This window comes from Amblyomma mixtum, chromosome 2, assembly GCF_055824585.1.
Source record: "Amblyomma mixtum isolate Tamu chromosome 2, ASM5582458v1, whole genome shotgun sequence".
NCBI classification, from domain to species: Eukaryota; Metazoa; Arthropoda; class Arachnida; order Ixodida; family Ixodidae; genus Amblyomma; species Amblyomma mixtum.
In genome coordinates this window covers 183,181,876-183,204,734 of record NC_143013.1, presented here as the reverse complement: position 1 = coordinate 183,204,734, position 22,859 = coordinate 183,181,876, and the positions used below count along the sequence as shown (strand labels likewise).

The 22,859-nt window shown below is 50.4% G+C and overlaps 1 protein-coding gene and 1 long non-coding RNA gene across 2 annotated transcripts in view; one reads left to right on the top strand and one right to left on the bottom strand.

Annotated features, from left to right (window-relative positions):
- The window catches only part of LOC149361772 (uncharacterized), a 232,558-nt gene that overhangs the window by 6,037 nt on the left and 203,662 nt on the right, over positions 1 to 22,859 (top strand). The window lies entirely within an intron of this gene.
- LOC149361775 (cytochrome P450 2B11-like) overlaps positions 21,856 to 22,859 on the bottom strand; it is a 37,623-nt gene continuing 36,619 nt past the window's right edge. The window contains exon 6 of the mRNA XM_089572815.1: positions 21,856 to 22,143. Coding sequence (XP_089428941.1) covers positions 21,953 to 22,143 — 191 coding nt within the window. The 3' untranslated portion in view covers positions 21,856 to 21,952. The remainder of the gene's footprint in view (positions 22,144 to 22,859) is intronic.

Below are 22,859 nucleotides of genomic sequence, written 5' to 3'. Positions count from 1 at the left end.
GCCGCAAGGTTCCTTATAGCTCTAAGGTAATCATAGTTCAGTTTTCATAATCTCGGTCATCGCATCACTTCCAAAGGATTCAACTGCGCGGACAATTATGGGTTCATAAATCCATAATTTGTGGTATTTGCCGGCATGGAGAGAGCACTATGAAAGTTTGCAGCTTTACCTTCCAGCGTTGAGAACTGTATCAAAAAATGATGTTTTTGTCAAAAATGACACGTGAAAACTCTTTTGGACGTAACAGCCCTAAACTGGACAAACGTTTTGAAAATCCACAAACATATAAGAATACAGAATGATTCGTTAATTCAGAGCGGCGGTTGATTTTTACGATGTCTTGGCGTTATTATGCAATCTTCTGTACCTTGCGTGACGACGTAACTAGTTTTGAGAGCCAGTTTGCAGCATCAGCTATATGGCAGAAGTGATGACTAACGTTATGATGACTCCAAACCATCGAAACAGTTTTATAAATTACGCTCTCGTTTTTGGTCACATGATCTGTGAGGTACCATTTGATTGTTCTTTACCATCGACACCATCCACACACCAGGTGAGTGGTTAACAGCTGCGGTTTAAAATATTCATGGTTGCCATGGTCTATGTAGGAACGGAAATGCGAAAGCCTTTCCCTTTCCTGTCTTTCTCCCGCCCTTTTAAATTTCTATGTTATGGGGTGTAGCTTAACTGTGTAGACATTGATGGTTATATTGACGTCTGTTTCCGAGACGGGCAAACTATGTCGATATTCATGGCTATCGTGATGTCCGAAAGACCTTCGCGGGAATCGAACGCATGACTATTGCAAGACTCCAACGTACCACTCTTTTCTAGCAATCGCTACAATCATCATTATTTTCATCGCTACTATCATCATGATCTTCACAAACACAGAGTATCACTCTCGCTATCATCACGATCTCTATCACTGTTATCGCTATCTCCAACTATCACTATCACTACCATCACCACCACTATCTATCTCTAGCACGAACTGCCACTATCAGTAGCTATCATTATCCCTACCTCTCACTATTTTGCTATCTGTTTACTATCACTATCATTACATATATGTATCTTATCAACTGTTTTTAATCAAGTTTTACTCTTTATTGTAATTACCATGCAACTTATGACTGACCGTTCGTGCGGGCAGTTTTGCGGACAACTTCCCGCCTATAACCTCCGTCCACGCAACTGATGAGCTAAGATGGGCTTTGGCCTTAAAAACAGTCAGCCAGGCAAAACAAACTCACTGAAGGCCTGCCGTCCAGTCTTAAAATTACCAGCTGAGAACTATCAAGCTATTACCTGTCATATTGTAACGTGGCGGCCAGCCGAAGAGTGAGACGTGGTGAACCATGGCTATGAGATGATTTAATGGCCGCTGGCCTATAGCGGGCGATCCGTCGCGCGCCACTGCCAGCTTCATCTTCGTCACACTACCCGGGGCCTCCGAGCGATCGTCCCGATCGGTGACGAACAGACGGCGAAATGGCGATGGTCTTGAGTGAAGGATCGAACAATATGTAGAAGATGGTGCAGTGCTGGCCGCCACGATGAGAAAGATGAGAGAATGAGTCCCGGTCCACGAAGCATCCAGGCCGTAGGGTGCCAGGAGCTGACGGCCGAGGTCTCTGGACGCACCGAACGGCAGAGGCAGGGGGACGGTGTCTTCACGTTTGGGTCTTTGGTCAGTGGGGTCTTGGGTCGGTGGGGTCTTGGGTCGGTGGGGTCTTGGGTCGGTGGGGTCTTGGGTCCGTCGGGTCTTGGGTCGTCGTGTAGTGTGGTCCGGGCGGGGGACGGGGCTGGGGTGAGCGTCGAGGTCGGTTCAGGTCGGGCGGGCTGGGGCACGGCCGTGCGGCGCTGACCAGGTACTCACGGCCGACGTCCACGGCAGGCCGAGGACGCCGAAGCTCCGTGACCAGGATGGCGATGAAGGGACCCCAGCACCTCACACCAAATGTAACGTGGCGGCAGCCGAAGAGTGAGACGTGGTGAACCATGGCTATGAGATGATTTAATGGCCGCTGGCCTAGCGCGGGCGCTCCGTCGCGCGCCACTGCCAGCTTCGTCTTCGTCACAATATGTAGGATGAGAACATGACGCTCAGCGCCACTCCTTGGTTCACATCATAAAAGGCGCCTAATGCCCGTGCCGCACGCGCACAAAAATAATTACACTCAGGGTTTAACACCTTGCCGCATAGATTTTATTTGTGCTTTAGAAATATAATAATTTTAATTTGAGACGAAAGGACCCATGCCAACCTTTTCAGAAAAACTTGGACGTTGCTACATTTAAGCAAGTTATTTTGCGTATCTTATGTGATATAACATGGAGTTAGGGGTACTTTTTTGCAGAAAAGTGCAATTAAATCGTCATAACTGACAGTAATTACAATACTAAGCCACAGAACGGTAATTTTGTAGAGTATGAACGTTCTTAGAGTTCAAGAAAGACACGCGCCATAAAATGCATGGCAGCGCACTTGTGATACCTCTCGATAACAGGCATTCGTTCAAATACACTCTCAGTGCAAATCCTGACAGCTGGGGGGTGTCGAAGCAGGTTACTAGTGCTCGTCGAGTCAAACCTCATCGTCCAAGTACTAAAGGGCGGCGTACGGAATATTCGTTTCACTGAGCAAAAGGGTAAATGGTCTCTTTGTTTAAGCGGCCTTCAAATGCCCGCAGTTGTGCCGTTGGTTCCCCTGATCAGCGCATCTGTTTCAGAGTGGAATCGCGCATCTCGTGGTGCTTCATCGGGCATCCGTGTTCAGCTTCATGTAAGAGACGGTTGACACATAAAATATGTTTTCTTGGGAAACCCTGCTTTCTCTATGCAAATTTATCATTGTCATTGCCTTTGACCACCTTTATCGTTTCTGTGCAACGAACGAGCATGTTCCATTGCTGTTTTAGAGAAATGAAATTTTTTTGTACCATAAAGCAGTCGTTTTTGTTTCATATTATGCGCTACTTTCTTCCCTTTAGCCGTTTCAGTAACAATATCAGTTTCAGTATTGCTTTCTTTCTTCTTTTACACTTCATTTATTCTTTGTATGTCTTGTCTTTTGCAATTTTTATACCTCCTACCAAAATAGAATTGTCGTCTTCGTCTTCCTCGCTCAGTGCACTAGTGCCGCTTCTAGAACCACCTGCCGACTGGGTATAGGAGCACAGTCTCAGTTCCGCAATAAAATGGGTCTCCGTGGCATAACCGCTTTCATCAGCAGAGTATCTAATTACGGCGGTCGTATGTTCTTCTGAGTACGAAGGAATGATGAAAATGATTCCACTACAAGGTATTTGTGTTCTGCTACTGAAGTTATTAAATGCCGCATAGGACAATATTACCCCTTACTGCATGCTGCATCATATGACCCTCTAAGAACGCAGTCTGAAGAATTGTCAACGCCAAAGATGTAATTACATAACGAGAAACAGCCATTTTTTACGCAATTTTTTGTTTGAAATGCTACATCCAGTAAGAATGCAGAAATTTTCGTTCTACCCAACGATGTTGCTCAGCAAACATACAACACTATCTGCAAGTACATTTGAAAACAATACCAGTAACGTAATCCTCTCAAACGCTCATTTACTGTGGCTATGGCCTGCCGTCAGCACACTCTTATGCTCCATAAGCAATACTTCCTTGGTTAACGTTCATGATTACTTAGAACAAAGAAAATGCACTGTTTCAAATACGATGCGCTACGCAGTAAGGGTTGATTGGCTTCAGTTTCTCCATGCAATTATTTTTGGGGCGGGCGCTACATGACCAGAGCTAATCACATATACATCCCAATGGTGGTGCTTCCTTTAAAAGAGCAACAATATTTCAACCAACTTTGAACAGTCATCGCAAGCACACAATCTCCGCAATGCAACACCAAAACTACGTTGCAAAAAACCTACTGTTTTCGGTACGTTAGTGTCTCCACACAGGCCATAACTAACAGTCTAAGTGCCGCTAAAAAGTGACGCCAAAGGCGGTGAAAACATAGCGCAGATGAGAAGTCTGACAAAAAGTTATGAAGAAATGAAAAAACCCTTTGATAAGGTCTTGTTTTTAACCCTGTTTTAGGCTATTCTGCTGAAAGATTGGGGATGAGATTGCCCTTACCACTTGAGAATGAGCTATGGCAAACTCGCTAGTGTAAGATTGGCAGTAAGGCCGATGCTGACAAATTTGTGCCTGTGGAATCGCGTCAATAGCAATGAAACTTGTAGGGTCTGCTCGCGGGCAAGTCAAATCCCGCGCCGCTCACCGCGGGTAGTCTGGAACCCTTCTTCCCGAGTGGTGGGCGGGGGGAGAGAGGCGAGGAGAAAGCCTTTATAAGGCGAGACCGGAGAGGCTCGCGGCCTCTCGCTCCTGGACCAGCCCTGCCAAAAGGACCACCTGACCCAGCTGCCACGACGACGACCGGCCCCCCTGCCATGTGAGAATAAACCGTTTGTACGAAGTCCTGCCTCGAGTGACTGCCTGTGCGTCCCCGCGCAGAGGAATTGCCCACAAAAATGGCGCCCAGCGTGCGGCTTTAAATTAACACCTTGTGGACGATTTCTCTGCCGATTTTGGGACGTGCAGCCAGACTCGTGGCAGGCCCTCTTTGTTCAGGGCCACGCCGGACCGATAGGGTTAAGGAGCGGGTCAGGCGGAATGTTCGCGGGGTAGCGACTTGTGTAGTGTTGTAAATTTGTTAGGGGTTTTGTGTTATTTATGTAGTTTTCGGGCGTTTTCTTTTGTGTATTTCCGTGTGTTTGTAGATAGATTGTTGTGTATATGAATGTTCTTGTTGCCATGAGCAGTTAGCCGGTGCGGCCGGACAGTTAGCGCGAACTATGCCTCCCAGAAAGGATGTTTCAGCCACGGCTTTGGATGGCGGGGCAGCCGGTAGTGAGACGGCCGACGCGGCGGCCGTAATGGGGCAGGTGACTGAGATGTTTGCCGCATTAGCCCGTCAGCTCGGTTCGGAGGCTGGCGCCAACCAGGCCGCAGCATCGGTAGCATCGGCGACATCATCGCGCCCGCGGATAAATATGGAGGTCCCCTCCTTTTCCGGGTACACGGACGCTAAATCAGTCCACGAGTTTTTAGAACAACTCGAGGACTACCAGACGGCTCTGGGCGCCCCAGATGACGTAGTGCTAGGGCAGGTCCTGCCTGTAGCACTCGTCGAGAGCGCGGCGCGATGGAGGCGCTGCCAGCCGACTTTCCAGTCGATGGCGGATTTCAAAGATCGTTTCCGCGCCGAGTTCTTGCCGCCTGATTATGAGCGCCGGATGCTGGATGAGCTCGCGTTGCGCACCCAACACCCAGAGGAAAGCCTCCTCGAGTACGTACGCGCAATGCAAGAGCTGTACAAGAGGGCAGACCCGACGGCAACCGACCGAGATCAAGTTGCGCGTGTGATCAGGCAGTGCCATCCACGCTTCAAGCCGTATCTGCGGGGCCGCAGTTTTACAAACCTCGAGGCCCTAGCGCAGGAGGCCAAGACCGTGCAGGCGGATTTACTCGCCGAACTGCGCTACCGGCCGCCCCCCAGGCCGGCCGAATCGCTAGAACCGGGATGCGCATGGGATGGAGGCCGAGAATGCGCGATGAGGGCTCGGCGCGCCGAGGTAATGGCCGTGGAAAATCAGGCGGAACCCCCTGTTGTCCCTCGTGCGCTTGACCCGTACGCATTCGAGCAGCGGCGTCGTGCCGGTCTCACAGGCCACGCGCGGAGCGAGCGTCAGGAATGCGCGGAGAAAGGGGAGAGCCGTCCCCAACCGCTTCGTGGAACGAGGGGTCCTCCGTCTACGCGGCGGGTGAATGACCGGCTTTGCTGGAATTGCAACCAGCCCGGCCACGTGGCACGCGAATGCCAAGCTAGGCGTATGCAGGGAAACGCCAGGCGCTGGCGGTGATGTCTGGTGGCAGCGGCCTTTCACCGTCAGCGGGAGAATTTCATGGTTGTCAAGGCGCTAGTCAGGAAAAGAACTCCCGCGCCGGCGACGGGGAGGCCTTTGTCCCGCTCGCCTGTAGAACTCAGGGAGTCGTTCCGCGCTCAAGCCCTTTTATGCTAGTGCAGTTAGCGGGTCGATGCTACTATGCACTCGTAGACACGGGCTCAACGCTGTCACTGGTCGGTGACGAGGTGTACGAGGCCTGCCGGATAGGTAACATCCGTGTCAGACCGGCCGAAACCCCGTTAAGCTTAGCAGCTGGGGCGGCAAAGGCAAAGGGAGCAGTGCGTCTTACGATGCGTTTTGACGGCAGGAAGCGGAGACATCGCTTCGTCTATCTGCCTGGCTTGTCGATACCAGTAATTCTGGGAAGGGATTTTCTCTCGAGCGAAGGCATTGTGCTCGACATGGGGGAGAATGGCTATCGTTACAGCCAGCTCGCCCCCCTCATTCCCTTCGAAAGCGCATCCTTGCCCGGCTGTCCTGCACAAAAGGTGGTTGTCCACACCTGTGTGACAGAAAGGCAGGTGAGCTCCCTCGAGACGCTGAGAGACGGTGGCCCGTTAGAAGCGATTATTGCGTCTTTCTCAGGACCCAGTAGTCAGCGCCGAAGGCTCGCGGAAACTTTACTCCCGTTTTCGGATTGCTTCACGGAGAAACCGGGCAGAACCGACCTGCTTCAGCACGAGATTCAGACGGGTGATACGCGCCCTTTCAGGTGTAACCCGAGGCCGTTAAGTGCGCATAAGAGGCAGCTTCTCGACTGTGCCCTTGACGAGATGATTGATACCGGTGCGGTGAGACCCTCACAAAGTCCCTGGGCGTCACCAGTGGTTCTAGCGCCGAAGAAAGATGGATCGGTCAGGCTGTGTGTTGATTATCGTAAGCTCAACTCACTGACGCCTACGGTTGCGTACCCTTTTCAGTCGATCGAGGCTGTGATGTACGCGTTAGGGAACGCGAGGTTCTTCACAGTCCTAGATGCAAGCAGAGGGTACCTGCAGATTGAGGTGGCCGAAGGTGACATTGAGAAAACCGCATTCACCTGCCACCGCGGGCTCTTCGAATTTACTCGACTCCCGTTTGGTTTGTCTAACGCCCCGAGCACGTTCATGCGACTGATGGACATCGTGCTGGGCGATGCAAGGTTCAACTACGCCATGGCGTACCTCAACGACGTTGTGATATTCTCACAGTCGTTCGAGGAGCACCTCATTCACCTGAATTCCGTTCTCGATAGAATGAGACGTGCCGGTCTAACTATAAATCCAAAGAAAGTGCAGTTGGCATCGAAGAGAGTGAACCTCTTGGGCTTTGTCGTGGATGATGGCACACTGAGACCAAATGATGACAAACTGCAGGCAATTCTGAACTACCCCTGCCCCATGGATGTGAAAAGCTTGCAGAGGTTTTTGGGGATGGTTGCGTTCTACAGGCAATTCATCCCGCGCTGTTCGGAGCTTGCAAGGCCGCTGAACCTGCTGTTGCGTAAAGGCTCGAAGTGGGTCTGGGGCAAGGAACAGAGTGACGCATTTGTTGCCTTGGCTCGCGCGATAGCGAATACCGCTAGTCTGCGCCTCCCCGACCTGAACAAGCAGTTTGTCTTGCAGACAGACGCTAGTGACTACGGTGTTGGAGCTGTTTTGTTGCAGGAACACGAGGGCAAACTGCGCCCTGTCGCGTTCGCTAGTCGCACGCTCACATCGGCGGAGCGGAATTACTCCGTGACCGAAAAAGAATGCCTGGCGATCATGTTCGCATTGTCGAAGTTCGACATGTACCTAGACGGAGCGGTCTTCACCGTGCAGACAGATCATCAGGCATTGTCTTGGTTAAAGAGGCTCAAGAACCCCGCAGGCAGACTCGCGAGATGGGCGCTGACGTTGCAACGTTACGCGTACGCCATCGAGTACCGCCGGGGCAGCTTGAACAAGGTGGCCGATGCTTTATCGCGCGCACCATGGAATGCTGGCGGAAGCGCTTCAGAGGCGCAGCCCAGCTTTGTAAAAAGCGGCGTCACCGCTGTTGGAGAGGAAGAGAGGGCGGACGGGAGTGTCGCGCCCGGTTTGGAGAGAGAGGAGACGGACAAAGGTCCCGCACGGTGCTGTGACGGAAGGGAAACACAGCAGCTCGTGGCGGCGACCGCTCGCCTGCCTAGGAGCGAGGCAGAAAGAAATCTGTCTTGGGGAGTAGCGGTCAGTAGAGAAGAGCTGATCGAGGCCCAGAAAGCAGACGGTCTTTGCCAGCGGGTGCTGAAGGAGCTGGCGAGCAGCGCAGCTTGCACCGGGAACGCTGAGGGCAAGTACGACGCGTATCTGCTGGGCGATGATGGCTTGCTGCTCCGCTACATCCCCCAACTTGACGAGGAAGAGGCGATAGCATCCCCTTTCCGAGTCGTGGTCCCGAGAAGGTTGCGGAAACGGTTCCTGCAGTACTTCCATGACTCAGCGCTGGCAGGCCATGGCAGCGGCAGTAAGACTTACGACAAGTTATGCCGTGTCGCGACCTGGCCAGGCATGAGAAAGGATGTGCTGGGATACGCCCGTACCTGCCCGGTATGCCAGGTAGCCAAGCCTCGGGCGGGCAAGCCCGCTGGCATGATGAAGGCGGTAGTTAGCAACTACCCGTGGCAAGTGGTCGCGTGCGATATCATGGGACCCCTCCCTCGGTCCGCACGCGGAAACCAATTCATCCTGGTAATAACCGACCACTATTCCAAGTGGGTTGAGGTTTTCCCCCTTAGGAAGCTTGTGTCGGAACGAATTTGGGAAAAACTGTTGGAGACTTTCACTCGTTTCGGTTTCCCTTCCGACCTGATTACAGACAATGCTTCGTATTTCACAAGCAAAGTCTTTGTAGACTCCTGTCGGGCGCTTCAAATCCGCCACAGGAGAACGAGTCCCTACCACGCTCAGAGCAACATAACCGAGCGGGTGAATCGAAATCTGAAGAGCATGCTGGTCGCGACGACCGAGCAGCACAGAGATTGGGACGCGCGGCTGTCCGAACTGGCGTTCGCTACAAGGACAACCGTGAACAGGTCAGTGGGTATTACACCCGCTTACTTGAATTTTGGGAGAGAGATCGCTTTTCCGCTAGAGAATGCCCTACTCGACGCGGCGGGGCCTGCGCCCCCTCCGCTTTCGCAGTACGCGGCAAGGCTCCGGGAGCGCCTGGAGGCAGCGCAGCGAGCAGCCCGCGAAAACCTCGATGTGGCGCGCATGGAGCAGGCGGATCAGTACAACAAAGGTCGCCGTCACGTCGTTTTCAACACGGGCGACTTAGTACTCAAGAGAACGCACCCACTTAGTAACGCAGCGCGCGGTTTCGCCGCGTCGCTAGCGCACAAGTGGGCTGGGCCGTACGAAGTTACGGCACGGACTACGCCGCTCACCTACCAGTTGCGGTTGTTGACAAACGGCGAAACCGCCGGTCCGGTGCATGTCGCTGATTTGAAGGCTTTCCACCTTCGCAAGGACGATGGCTGCGAAGCGGTGGAAAATCAGCGCGATGCGGCGATCTCACCCCCGGGAGGACGAGCAGGTAGCGGTGCGGTTTGCAACCGACGCTACAACCTGAGGACCAGGTAGCACCCGTGTCTCTCGATCAATTATCACTCGCAGTGCTCTCGCCCTCTCAGTATGTCTTCTAGGAAGCTCCAGCGGACCGACGCCCGTGGCTCGGACTCCAGAAGGCAAGGCAGACCACCGTCGAACGGTGGCCGCCATCAAGGCGCGCCACCCGGCTGGCGGCAGGAGCCGCGCGAGTGGCGCAGGTTCCACGGCCGCGGTGGCCCCCACCGCCCGCCAAACCACATGCCTAACCACTGGAGAGCACCTCCCAGTGGTGCAGGCCAACGCAAGAGGGCCAGAGACGACCAGGCGCAGGGCCCCCCTCAGCACCCATCCGGCGCTTCGGCCGCCGAGCAGCCGCAACCCAAGCGGCCCAGGGTCCTGCGGCACGTGGCCACCTGGACCACGGTCGCCAACGGTGCGGCCATCTCTTACTGCGCGCGGTCCAGGTGGCGGGACCAGGCGCAGCCCCTTCGCGGCGGTGACCTCCAGGAAGTGCCGCTGCCTTTCCGCGGCCTGACCCTGGAGGAGAGGGACCAGGAGCCCCCGGCCGTGTTTAGTGACGAGGAGCGGGCCGGCCTGTGTTCCCTCTGCGGCACACTTGTTGTGCACCGGCCCCGCCACGAGGCCGGTGCGCTGCATAGAGCGCGCAGGGAGGCGGCGGAGAAGCTCCTGGCGGCTGCAGCGCCTTCCCCCGCTGCGCCACTGCAGAGGGGCAGCCCGGAGGAGGCGGCCCTCCGCATCCTCCAGTCCAGCCGCCCAGACCTGCTGTCCCCGGCGGCCGAGGAGCTGTGGAGGGCGCTGCCGGCAGGGCCCACAGCGGAGCCAGGCGCCTCGCCCCCCCGGGCGGCTCGTGAGGAGCCCGTCCAGCCAGCGGTGAGCGGCCCCCCGGCGAGCACCCCTCCCCCCTGCGACGACTCTATGGACCCGGACCCGGAGGTCATCGAACGCCTGCTGGCGGACCCCGGGACGGACGTTTGAGGGGGGGGGAGATGTAGGGTCTGCTCGCGGGCAAGTCAAATCCCGCGCCGCTCACCGCGGGTAGTCTGGAACCCTTCTTCCCGAGTGGTGGGGCGGGGGGAGAGAGGCGAGGAGAAAGCCTTTATAAGGCGAGACCGGAGAGGCTCGCGGCCTCTCGCTCCTGGACCAGCCCTGCCAAAAGGACCACCTGACCCAGCTGCCACGACGACGACCGGCCCCCCTGCCATGTGAGAATAAACCGTTTGTACGAAGTCCTGCCTCGAGTGACTGCCTGTGCGTCCCCGCGCAGAGGAATTGCCCACAAACTTTAGGTACTATAGGCACCTAACGGCTATTACATAGCGATAATTTGCGGGAAAACGGCCGCTGCGGTGGCTTAGTGGTTATGGCCCTCTGCTGGTGACCCGAAAGACGCAGGTTCGATCCCGGCAGCGGCATTTGAATTTCTATGAAGGCGAAATTCTAGAAGCCCGTGTACTATGCGATGTCCGTGCACGTTGAAGAACCCCAGGTGGTCGAAAATGCCGGAGCCTTTCACTACAGCGTCTCTCATAGCCAGAGTCGCTTGCTTCGCAAAAGAGCCAATAGGGAGTGGACGTGGAAGAGCCCCAATGGTGAGAATAAAATTGAAATAGACTTCATACTGTGCGCTCACCCTGGCATTGTAGAGGATGTGGAGATGCTCGGATAGGTCCGTTGTAGTGACCCCAGAATGGTAAGGTCTCGTATTCGTTTAGATTAGCTTAGCATAGATAGAGTTATCATTAAGAGGGTAAGTAGAGGAATTCAGGATTTTGCTGCTGAACAGATGTTCCACTTTAACTGAATATGACGACCGTAATGTTGAAACAATGAACGATCGTCTCACAGATATCATCATGGAGTGCGCCGTAGAAGTAGGCGGTAGGATGGTTCGACAGGGTACCGGGAAGCTATCTCAGGAGACTAAAGATGTGATTAAGAAACGCCAATGCATGAGGACGCCTAACTCCATAGACAGAATAGAAGTAGTAGAGCTGTAAAAGTTAATAAATAAGCACAAGGTAGCAGACAACAGGAAGTTTAAAAGGGAGAAAATCCAGCAAGCAATAACGACCGGAGGTAGCCTGAAAGCAGTGAAGAGAAAACTAGGCACAGGTAAAAACCAGATGTATGCGATAAGAGACAACGAGGGCAATGTCATGAGCAATATGGCTAAGATAGTTAAAGTAGCCGAAGAGTTCTACACAAACCTATAGAGTAGCGATTGCAATCCGAGTGTTACTGAGAGAGGCAGTATAGCACAGCAATGGGACATCCCGCCAGTAACGAAAGAGGAAATGAAGAATGCATTAGGAGCAATGCAAAGAGGAAAAGCAGCTGGTGAGGATCAGATAACAATAGATTTGCTGAAAGATGGAGGAGAAATTTTGCTCTAAAAACTAGCCATCCTGTACACGCAATGACTTGTGGTCTCGAGCGTACATAGAGCTTGGACAAACGCTAGCATTATCTGAATTCATAAGACAGGAGACGTCAAGGACTTGAAGATTTACAGACCATTTAGCTCATTGTTTGCTGCCTACAAGGTATTTACTAATGTAATCGCTAATTAGGGTCAGGACAACCTTAGACTTCAATCAACCAAATAATCAGGCAGGCTTTCGTAAAGGATACTCGACAATAGACCGTTATCACGCTTTCAATCAGACGATAGATAACTGCACAGAATATAAGCAGCCTCTATATACAGCGTTCATTTATTACGAGAAAGCATTCGACTCAGTAGAAACCTCAGCAGTCATGCAGGCACTGCGGAATCAAGATGTAGAAGAGTGCTATGCAAAAATACTGAAAAATACTTTTAAAGAGTGTACAGCTAGCATAGTTCTCCATAAATTAAGCAAAAATTCAAACAAGGAAAGGTGTCAGGGAGGGAGACACGATCTCACGATAGGGGAGCCTGCGCTGCCCAGGTGGCACTGCAGTTATTCCACTATTGGACTAAAAACTGCTGCCGTCAGTCGCTTGGGCCGCTACAAACGCGAGGGCACATTCTGAACGATTAGAAGCCCGCGTTTGGTTGATAGCACTATTTGCCTCGCTTCTGCAGACACAACGCAGATAACTGACATGCACCACGTGTGGCTTCGACAGAGCGCAGAAGCTCACGCCAATAAGCTCAGGAAGGTGGCGTGGAAAAGCACTACGAGTGCACCAAAAACTGCTTGCTCCTCTCGCTATGCTGTGTGTTACGGCGCTGCAATCGGCACGGGAAACTTCAGCGCAGGTTCCACTGCCTATTTACAGGAGGTATTTGAGGGCCTGAAATGGGAATAGTTGGGGATAGGAGATAATGAGAATACCTAAATAATCTGCGATTCGCTGATGGCTATGCCTTGATAAGTCACTCAGGATATCAACTGCAAAGCATGATGAACGAGTTAGACAGGCAGAGCAGAACGGTGGGGCTGAAAATTAACATGCAGAAAACCAAAGTAATATTCAACAGTCTAGCAAGAGTACAGCAGTTCGCAATTGGTGGCGAGGTGCTGAAAGTAGTAATAGAATATGTTTACTTAAGGCAGGTAGGGACCGCTGATCCGAATTATGAGAGGGAAATAACTAGAAGAATAAGGATGGGACAGAGCTCATATGGGAGGTTCTCTCAGATCATGAATGACAGTTCTTAATGTCTCTCAAGAGAAAAACCTACAACACCTGTATCTTACCGGTACTCACCTATGGGGCAGAAACGTGGAGGCTATGAAAGCGGGTTCAGCTTAACTTGAGGACAATACAGCGATCTATGGAAAGAAAAATGATGGGTGGAACGTTGAAAGATCGGAAGTGGGCGGAGTGGGTGAGCGAAGAAAGGCGGGTTAATGACATCTTAGTGGAAATCAAGAAGAAAAGATGGGTTTGGGCAGGGCATGTAATGCGAGGGAAAAGTAACCCTTGGTCCTTCAGGGTAACGGAATGGATTCCAAGATAAGGCAAGCGTAGCAGGGGACGGCAGAAATTTTGGTGGGCGGATGAGATTACGAATTTTGCGGGAATACGGTGCCCGAAACTGGCGAAGGACGGGGTTAATTGGAGATGCATGGGAGCGGCCTTTGCCCTGCAGTTGGCGTAGCCTTGCTAATGATGATGGTGATGATGCAGCTTTTTCCGGGAATAGAATAGAGTTTTTTTATACGCAGGCTGCTGTCGCGTACAGAACAAAAGAATACATTCTAGAGCTCGTGTTTATTGCTCTGAGTTACTGCAAGCCTGTGGTGTCATTTCTAGGCACAAGAGTTTCTAGGCACTGATTCCCTACAGCACCCTTAATTGATCCTGGATGAAAGTGGAGGCAAACAAAGGTGGGAAATTCAGTGCAAGTTGGAGAAAACTGTAAAACGCCAGCTCCCAAATTGTGTGTCACGTGGATCATGAGAGTCGGCCGTATGTGGAGCAGGCTAGCCAATGGTTGTGTCCACCAGTGGAAAAGTGTGAAATCCTGCAGAAGGTAATCAATTTCATGTGTTGTTAAACCTTAATTTTCCCTCCAGGGGAAGGTAGGCATCGTGAGGAGGCAGCACGTACAAGCGGGACGCTGTTGCAAATTATACTTCAGTCCTGCAGACTGTGGTAGTTCGAGCCTCGCTTTCTCTGCGTTTAAGCAGTCAGTATCTTTCCGCAGCACCTAGACCCCATATGCGAGCACTGCTCCACTCCGACCACTCTTATACACATGCCGTGGACTTGTACACACTACAACACCAACAACTCAAACACTCCAGAGAGAAAGGAGTCTCTCCTGCATACTTGCGAGCCAGCAGACCAACGCTGGCTTATCCGGCGCGCGGTGGAGGCTGCGACATCCCAAGGGATCCAGCGCAACCACTGCTTGGATTGGTGCGCTAGTTTTGGGCGTAATTAAGGAGTTAACCGCGACCACAGTTTATTGAGGGACGCACATTCTGCACGTGGAGATTATTCTTTGATTTCCTTGCACCTTATTACTGGGTCCAGCGAGTCCATTGGAACAGAATTCAGTTCCGATTGTATACAATAGCATAGAAGCCTTACCGCAGCTAACAACTGAAGCCGACCGTCAGGCGTCGTTCAAAAAATTCCGATTGTGTGGATTGCGCTAATGCAATCATTAGCGTAAACATATTAGAGTACTCCCATTGGCTGGAAGGAAGTGACTTTACGAGACCGGCACTGATCTAATCAGACCACATTCGTCTGCGTGAAGCCTACACCTACCATTGGCGGCCAGTGAAAAGCTATGCATAGCCGCCGCGATGGGTCAGTGGTGGGTCAGTGGCAAAGCAGAGCTTCAAAAGTTTGAAGTCGGAAGTACAAGGGAGCCATGATAAGTTCTAGGTCCCGTTCGGGGTGAGCAGCCGACTGGTCGGGCCCTGAGTGACGAAATGCAGACTGCTCTCGCTAAATAAATATTGGAATTTCAATATGAAGGTGGCACTTAGAGCGATGCCTCGTGTATTCTTGATGATTTCTTTGCACTTATCGGAAGCTTTTAAGGAATTGGGGAGGGGGAGAGGAGGGGAGGAAAGCTGAATTCGATGATCAGAATGCAAATGCTTACTCGAAGCGTTTCCTCGTCTTGGCGACGAGCAGCTTGTTGTAGTGCAGTAACCCATAATGTTGGATGAAATTAAAGCTGTTATTTTTAACTTGACGGCTCAAAAATCTCCTGGGCAGGTGGTACTGCTAGGATGTTCTATAAAAAATTTTAACCTTGCCTTGCGCCTATTTTCATGGAGGTTTTTCAGGCTTCTTGTTATTTTGGGTTTTGCCCTCACATTCTCCAAAAAAACAGACACAAGCGGTTACAAAGAGTTGAAGGATATCATCCAATTACTCTCTTTGATGTAGACTACAAACTTCTCTTTAAACGCTTTTTTCAGTCGTCTGCAATTAGTTGTCGCTGAATTAATAGGCTCGCATTAGGTCTGTGGTATCAGAGGCTGCAGCATCCAAACCCATATGCATATTGCACCTTCGGTATCGGAGACAGTAGCAGAAGAGACCGGCCAAGTAACTCTTATTCAGATTTACCTTTGCAAAGGTATTTGAGGAATTCGTCGCGATTTCTTGCTTGTGGTCGTATGGCATGCAAATAGTCAAGATGTTTTGCTCAGAGGCATAAGACTGTGCTATAAGAAGTCCTATACAAGGCAAATTGTTAGCCCAGAGTTGACTACACCTATTGCGCTTAAACTATTTGTTTCGTCAAGGCTGTACATTATCGCCTTTGTTGTTTGCCCTATATCTTGAAGCCGCCGCGGTGGCTCAGTGGCTATGGTGCTCGGCTGCTGTCCCGAAAGACGCGGGTTCGATCCCGGCCGTGGCGGTTGAATTTCTTTGGAGGAGAAATTCGAGGCCCGTGTGCTGTGCGATGTCAGTGCACGTTAAAGAACCCCAGGTGGTCGAAATTTCCGGAGCCCTCCACTACGGCGTCTCTCATAGCCTTGGTCGCTTTGGGACGTTAAACCCCATAAACCAAACCAAACCAAACTATATCATGAAATTTTTTGCCTCAGTATTATTCACACAGCAACTACACGTGGTTTCTCTCTGGCACAATATGAAATTAAGATCTTAGCCTTTGCATTGCATTAGATACAACAATTGTTTGAGGTATTAGGTGCAACTCTTAATTTTATTCAATGCAAGGTATTTTGGTTGGGTTATTGGGGTACGAGGCCAAGTCATTTTGGTGGAATAAGCTGGGACTGCAGCGCACTTCAGTGCCTAGGCGCTGCTATGGCCCAAATTTGGAGCAGTTGCTCCTTAAGGAATTCGCAGATAATGTCCATGAGTTAACACACCCAGGCTTGGATGTGTAGGGAACTCTTAGTGTTTGCTCGGGTTCAAGTATGCAACATTTTCTTTATTTGCTATAATTGCCCATGCGGTGCAAGTTGTCCACTGTGCGGTGAAGAAAGTGCAGGTGATGCAGTAAATATTCGCTACCTTGATATGGCGCTCCCAATGTTCACCCCTGAGTCGTGACTACCTATTTCTTTCTCTAGAGTCTGGCGGAATTGTCCTTGCTCACTTAATCATGCATCATCTTGCTTTGCGTTTTTCGTTTTTCAAATCGGCAAACCACCTTTTTTGAGTAGCTGTGCTTATTAGGCTTCTTAGGGCTCATTTGCCTTTCCTATTCGCACCGACTGGGATACTTTTGAGAGGCCTTAATTGGGATTGCTTAAGGAAGTTGCGGGCACCTTTAATTTTGTCACTGCTTGGTTTTATTTAGACTATTCTATAGCCTCTCAAGAAGGCGTATGTCTCATGTATTACAGATTAGTTTGTTCTTGTGCCCTTCTATTTTCGACCTTTCTGGAGTTCATCTGCACCAGTGTTTTAAAACATATTCAGCGAATGTGCATTTCTCCGGCTGCAAAAACGTTCTTCTTTAACGGCAGAAACCGACGCTGTCCGTCAAGGCATGGCTTAATGCCTAGAAGAGGTTTGTGCCGTGAACAGTGATTCGCCGCTTGTGTAATGCACCATTCACTATGGACCATTGTTTTTCTCTGTGCGATGATGCTGTGTTCTTCTGAGACATAGTGTAGAGAACACTTAAGAAACACATTGAAACCACACCCTACAGCATCTGTTGTTTTGTCTGTGGTAAGAAACTGACTTTTGCTATATGATTTGTTTCTGTTGATCGGACTATCAAGTTCCTGGAAGAGCCTTGTGACGGACCGACGCATCAAGTAACCTCGGTGATCGAAATCTTAGTTGCTTCAGCAGAGAGCTTTGGTGCGGGGTGTATATGCTGCTCTGGAAGAGCCGCCTACCTGGCTTTCCTATCTAGACACATGTGTGTGCCTACCAGACATTTGAGGTTTGGTAAAGGTGGAGTTGTGGAGTGGTATGGTAGGAGCGTATTACACAGCTTGGTGGTTTGTGGCATAAGCATACTCAGAAGTTGCATTTTGGGCAGTATTTTGATGCAATAAAGAAAAAAAGAAACTGCCGCTACGCTCGAGTGCTCTCTTGCAGTGTGTAGCGAAACTGATCTATTATCGGCACGCGAGTTCGAATCCCACTAATAGCAGAGTTTATTTTTATTTGTTTTTTTACTTATTTTTAGCTTCCCTCGGTTACCCCAGCGGCGGCGACGCGGCTCAACCCACGAACGGGCGTTTAAGAACTGCGCCCGATTTTGTGAACGCCCCTGTAGTTTATATAGTGCTTTGTCGAAGTACGGCAATAGAGAAAAAAAAAGATTTTGGCAGGCTTCTGGTTGCCGCAAGGTACTGCTCGGGATAAAGAGTGATAACTGTGTGGTTTTAAGGAAAGCTTGTTTGGAAGGAACCGGGGCGTTTCGTTTCAGGCCAAATGGCCTCTCGGTGCCCCAACATTCCTATAATCCTCTTCAAGTACCTTTGAAGTACTCCTGGGGCTCTTCTGGTTTAGGGGTTGTATGCACGGCAGCTAACAGCAAGGACGTAGTATCTAGGCACTGCCTATCTTAAGATGTGTTGTGCTGTTGGCAGGACACTTCAAAAAGAAACGTCATTAGTTAAATTTAGGGTACTTTTGGTTTACGAAACTCCTTTGGCACCGAAGCACGCCAAGAGAGTGCCGCTAGGTTTTATTTTTAGAGCGCATCTCTTTAACGCCCGTTTCTGCGTTTCGCGGATTCGCCGCAGCCGTCGCCGTTGCAACCAGCACTGGACACCTCAGCTGCGCATTAAGCGGCGAAACCAATGGAGCGGCAGCTTGCTAAGCAGAGGGCAAAATTGGTAAGGTGGCTTTGAGGAAAGGAAATGGCGCCCTATCGGTGTAACAAATCTCGGCGGACACCTTAACCAGAGCGAAGGCGCAACAGTGGAAACCTACATTGTGCTTTAAGCTACGTGGCGGTAGAGACAGATATGCGCGGCATGCGTTGGCATTGACCACGCTGTGCATGAAACGAGGCGCTGAAGCCATAGGCCTTTGGCTTTCAATTCGCCTTGGCGTCGAGAATGTTTTACATTCCGATCAGTTGAAAGAAAGGAAGTGCGCATAACTGGCTCCCTTGGTAAGTGGGCGCCTGAATTGCGCTTATAGGTATGTGGGGTGATGAGACAGAGATATGGGCGGCTGAATGCTTTAGCGCTGAAAATGGTGAGCAAACTCGCGATCAACTATAACTGCCACCTGCCAGGGTGACAGGATGGGTGGAGACTTTAATGTAGATACGAAGACAAACAACCAGGATTTCCTTACCGCTCATGTGGAAGAATATCTCATTCCTCTCGCTCGTAACGCCTCACACGGCTGTGACAACCACGTGAAATACTTGCGTACACTTCTTCCTTGAAGAGCAGGCTTTTGTAAAGCAATTCGAGCATATTGTGACGAAGATGAAGCTGGCAGTGGCGCGGGACGGAGCGCTCGCGCTAGGCCAGCGGCCATTAAATCATCTCTTGTTCATGGTTCACCACACCTCATTCTTCGGCTGGCCGCCACGTTACATTTAGTGTGAGGTGCTGGGGTCCCTTCATCGCCATCCTGGTCCCGGAGCTTCGGTGTCCTGCGCCTGCCGTGGGCGTCGGCCGTGAGTGCCTGGTCCGCGCCGCCCGGTCATGCCCCAGCCCGCACGATCTGACCCAACCTCGCCGCTCACCCGAGCCCCGTCCCCCGCCCGGACCACAAGACACGACGACCCGAGACCCGACCGATCCATCACCCAAGACCCAGACGTGAAGACACCGCCCCCTGCCCCTGCCGTCCGGTGCGTCCAAGGACCTCGGCCGTCAGCTCCTGGCACCCTCCGGCCCGGATGATTCGTTGACCGGGACTCATCCTTCGATCCTCTCATCCATTGTGGCGGCCAGCACTGCACCAACTCGTATATCCTGTTCAACCCTCCACTCAAGACCATCGCCATTTCGCGCGTCTGTTCGTCACCGATCGGGGCGATCGCTCGGAGGCCCCGGGTAGTGTGACGAAGACTAAGCTGGCAGTGGCGCGGGACGGAGCGCTCGCGCTAGGCCAGCGGCCATTAAATCATCTCTTGTTCATGGTTCACCACGCCTCATTCTTCGGCTGGCCGCCACGTTACAATATATTTATATATTTTTCGAACTAAGAAGCTTCATTCATGACAATCAAGAACAGTTACTGGAGTGTTTCATAAGAAAAATGTATAAAATATAACATATTGTCTGTAATTGTAGGCACTTGTCTTGCTCGAATTCTTTTTTCAATCTATCGAAAAGCTGAAACAGCTGTTGTGCTGCACTCAATTTCTGATTAGGAAGTAACGTAATCATCGAAAAGTTTTAGGATGGCCACACTGCATCGTAGCCATGTGGCATACAAAATGAGTATTGCAAATGAAGGCTACCATCAAGAACATATCGCCACGTGATATCACAATGCTTGCGCTGCTAGAAGGTACCCAATGTCGCAACACCCACCGGACTGCTTACTCGAAAAAAGGTTATGGTTTATAGGGGTTCAACGTGTTAAAGCAACTCAGACAACTGGGGACGCCATAGTGGAGGGATCTGGAAATTATTTAGATCTTTTGGGGTTTTTTAACGTGCACTGGCATCGTCCAGTATGCAGGTCTCCCGCATTTGGCTCTCATCGAAATGCGATCAGCGCAGCCTGGATCGAACTCGCGTATTTGGGGTCAGCAGCCGTGTACCATAACAACTGAGCCACCAGGGTGCCTTATCCGAAAAAAAAATCGAATATAGCCCCGATTATAGCACCAAGTATTACCACGTGCCGAAGCGTGGCGCGCCCATAGAGCTACATTAATGGCCAACATAATCGGAGTTCGGTATACTAGTCCAATTTCGTATTCTTTTACACAGGACATTCAAGAAGATAATCTGTGCTCGATATAACCAATAATTCAAAACATCCGGATTGAATATCTGAAAATAACTGAATGTGAGCAACACGTATCTGTGATTGCGGCCGCAAACCCCCCTGGGCAATAAATTAGCGAATAACGTTTGTTTCCGTGCCTTTTTTTTATTCTCTCGATGTCCACATCAATATGTAGTTGTCCCCCAGTGGTTGAAAATTTTCAACCTGAAATTATTCAGGACAAAATAGTCGCCTTCGCTCTGCACAGCTAGATGTGCGATGCTTCGTTCTACAAGTGCCCCATCGGCAGTTGTTCGGGCTGTCCTGGCATCTCGAAATAACTGGGTCCCTTGCGGATATTCTTCATCTTATATCTAGCAGTCTTGTGTTGAAGACCGTAATTTCGTAAGCTAACTTCTATGTAATCCGTTGATGCGAAGTGACGGGCGCGTTTGTGCAAAGTAAGGCTAAGGACCCAGACCATCCATATTTGTCGTTTAGTCAAGAAAAATGTCGACAAAAAGCAGACTTATAGCTTGCGTCCAGAAATATACTGGACATGAACGCGCTCGTCAATAAACCTGGTTTAAAAGCAATAATTACAATCAGAAACTTTAAAAAAGCTGAAAACAACGCAAGAAGAAGAAAGATGGTTGGAACAGACAGCTCTTGCGAGGCGAAAAAAACGTTAAAATCCCAGCACGTCTTTCAGGCCTTCCTGTTGTTCTAGTGCGCTTCCCGTCGTCTTGAGCCAATTCTTCAGAATGAACATGAGTCAACCGAACGCGGGGGCACACAGTGTACGTAGGGTATGGTTTATATGGTTTATTGAACGAAAGCGAGTCATGCTATCAAAGACACCTTTGTGGAGGGCTCCATACAAAACCGATTTGGGTTTTTGCGTTCCTTGACATAGCGCAATAGACGAGCCTCAAGAATTTCGCCTCCATCTAAATACGACCGCCGAGTCCGGGATCGAAATTGTGTCTTTCTGGTCAGCACCCAAGCACGCTAAACACTGAGCTACCGCTGCGGCTCTGCATGTAAGGATACGGCCATTGGAGTACTACCTTAAATATTTTTTTTCACTCGGGGGCATCAGACACAAGGTCTAGAGCTAACCCTCCTTTCATATTTCAAAAGACTGTATGCCGAGGGTGTAGTTGTGTGCGCCTTAGACGCCTCCAGTCAACTGGTGGGTCCAGTTACTTACCGTCAAATGTGCATTGCATACTTTGCCCCTGATCCTGAGCAGGCCAAACCAGCCGTTATTAGCCGTTAGCCTCTATGCTGACGATTACCACACAAAAATGACTGAAGACCAGGGTACAAAGGAGAGGCAGTTTGCTGCTGTGCAACCAATACATCCGCTCAGCAAAAACAACAAAAAAAACACAGGCTTGAATCAAGAACAGCGAGCCCTCGCAAAAATACTTTAATTGGACAAATAGTTTATTGAATAGTTCTCGTCTCCTCATGCAGGCTGGTCAGTATTATAAAAATCGCCCGAAAAGGACACCACAGATAGACAGCGGAGAACTGAAAAACTAAAGCAATGAAAGAAAATGAAAATACTGGAGATAACCATCGTACAAATAAAAGGGCTGGCTCTTAAGAGTCAGTGAAGTTCCTGGGTAGGAACCGGAAGCGGACATCCAGCAGTTTGCGTTCTTCCAGCTGCGGATCCTCCCAGTCACATTGCAGTGGTTCGTCCAGAACCACGCGGTACTTTTGCAGCACAAACGTGATAAGCAAGAAAATGTGCATGATGGCGAACTTCTCCCCGGGACACGCTCTCCGGCCTGCACAAAATGGCAAAAATTAGTACCAGGAGTACGAAGGAAAAACGACTGCCATAATAACAGAGCACATGACGCTTTATTGCAAATGTGAAAAAAGGAAGTATATTCAGTGGAAGAAATAGGATAAATGATAAAGACCTCTCCCAGTTATGTATTATTAACCTTATTCGCCTATGTATCGCCCAACGTACCACTGCCAATATCGTAATCTGATTGGCCCTCTTGAATCTCTCTCGCCGCTCTGCTACGTTTACCTATCTTGAAATCATTCCACTTATACATATTGGGACCATCGGCTACTTCTTTTTCACACTACATGCCGTGTTCATAATTATTTCCCTTTCTGTGCTTCGCCAATGACTTTCCTAACTCGCCTTTGTTCTCTAGCCCACTCAGCTCTCCTCTGTCACTACCCGTTAGACCATTTTGCCATCAATAGCTATTTGCATTCTACGCAATTTAATGTAAACTTTTCATTAGCCTGCGATTTTCTTTTCTAATGGCGAGCATTGACGTTGTGCTGCTGTTATATTATTTCCTACTCAGTGATACAATACCGCTGCTATTCATCACTCGGGATTGTGGACCAAATGCATCCCATCCAGCACTTACTGCCCTCTGATATCTAGCATGATATTTCCGCAAATCTTTGTAGCATTTGTTTGTTGTGTTTATTTGTTCATGCTTTAAGGCTGCCGGCACGTCGCTTTATCGCT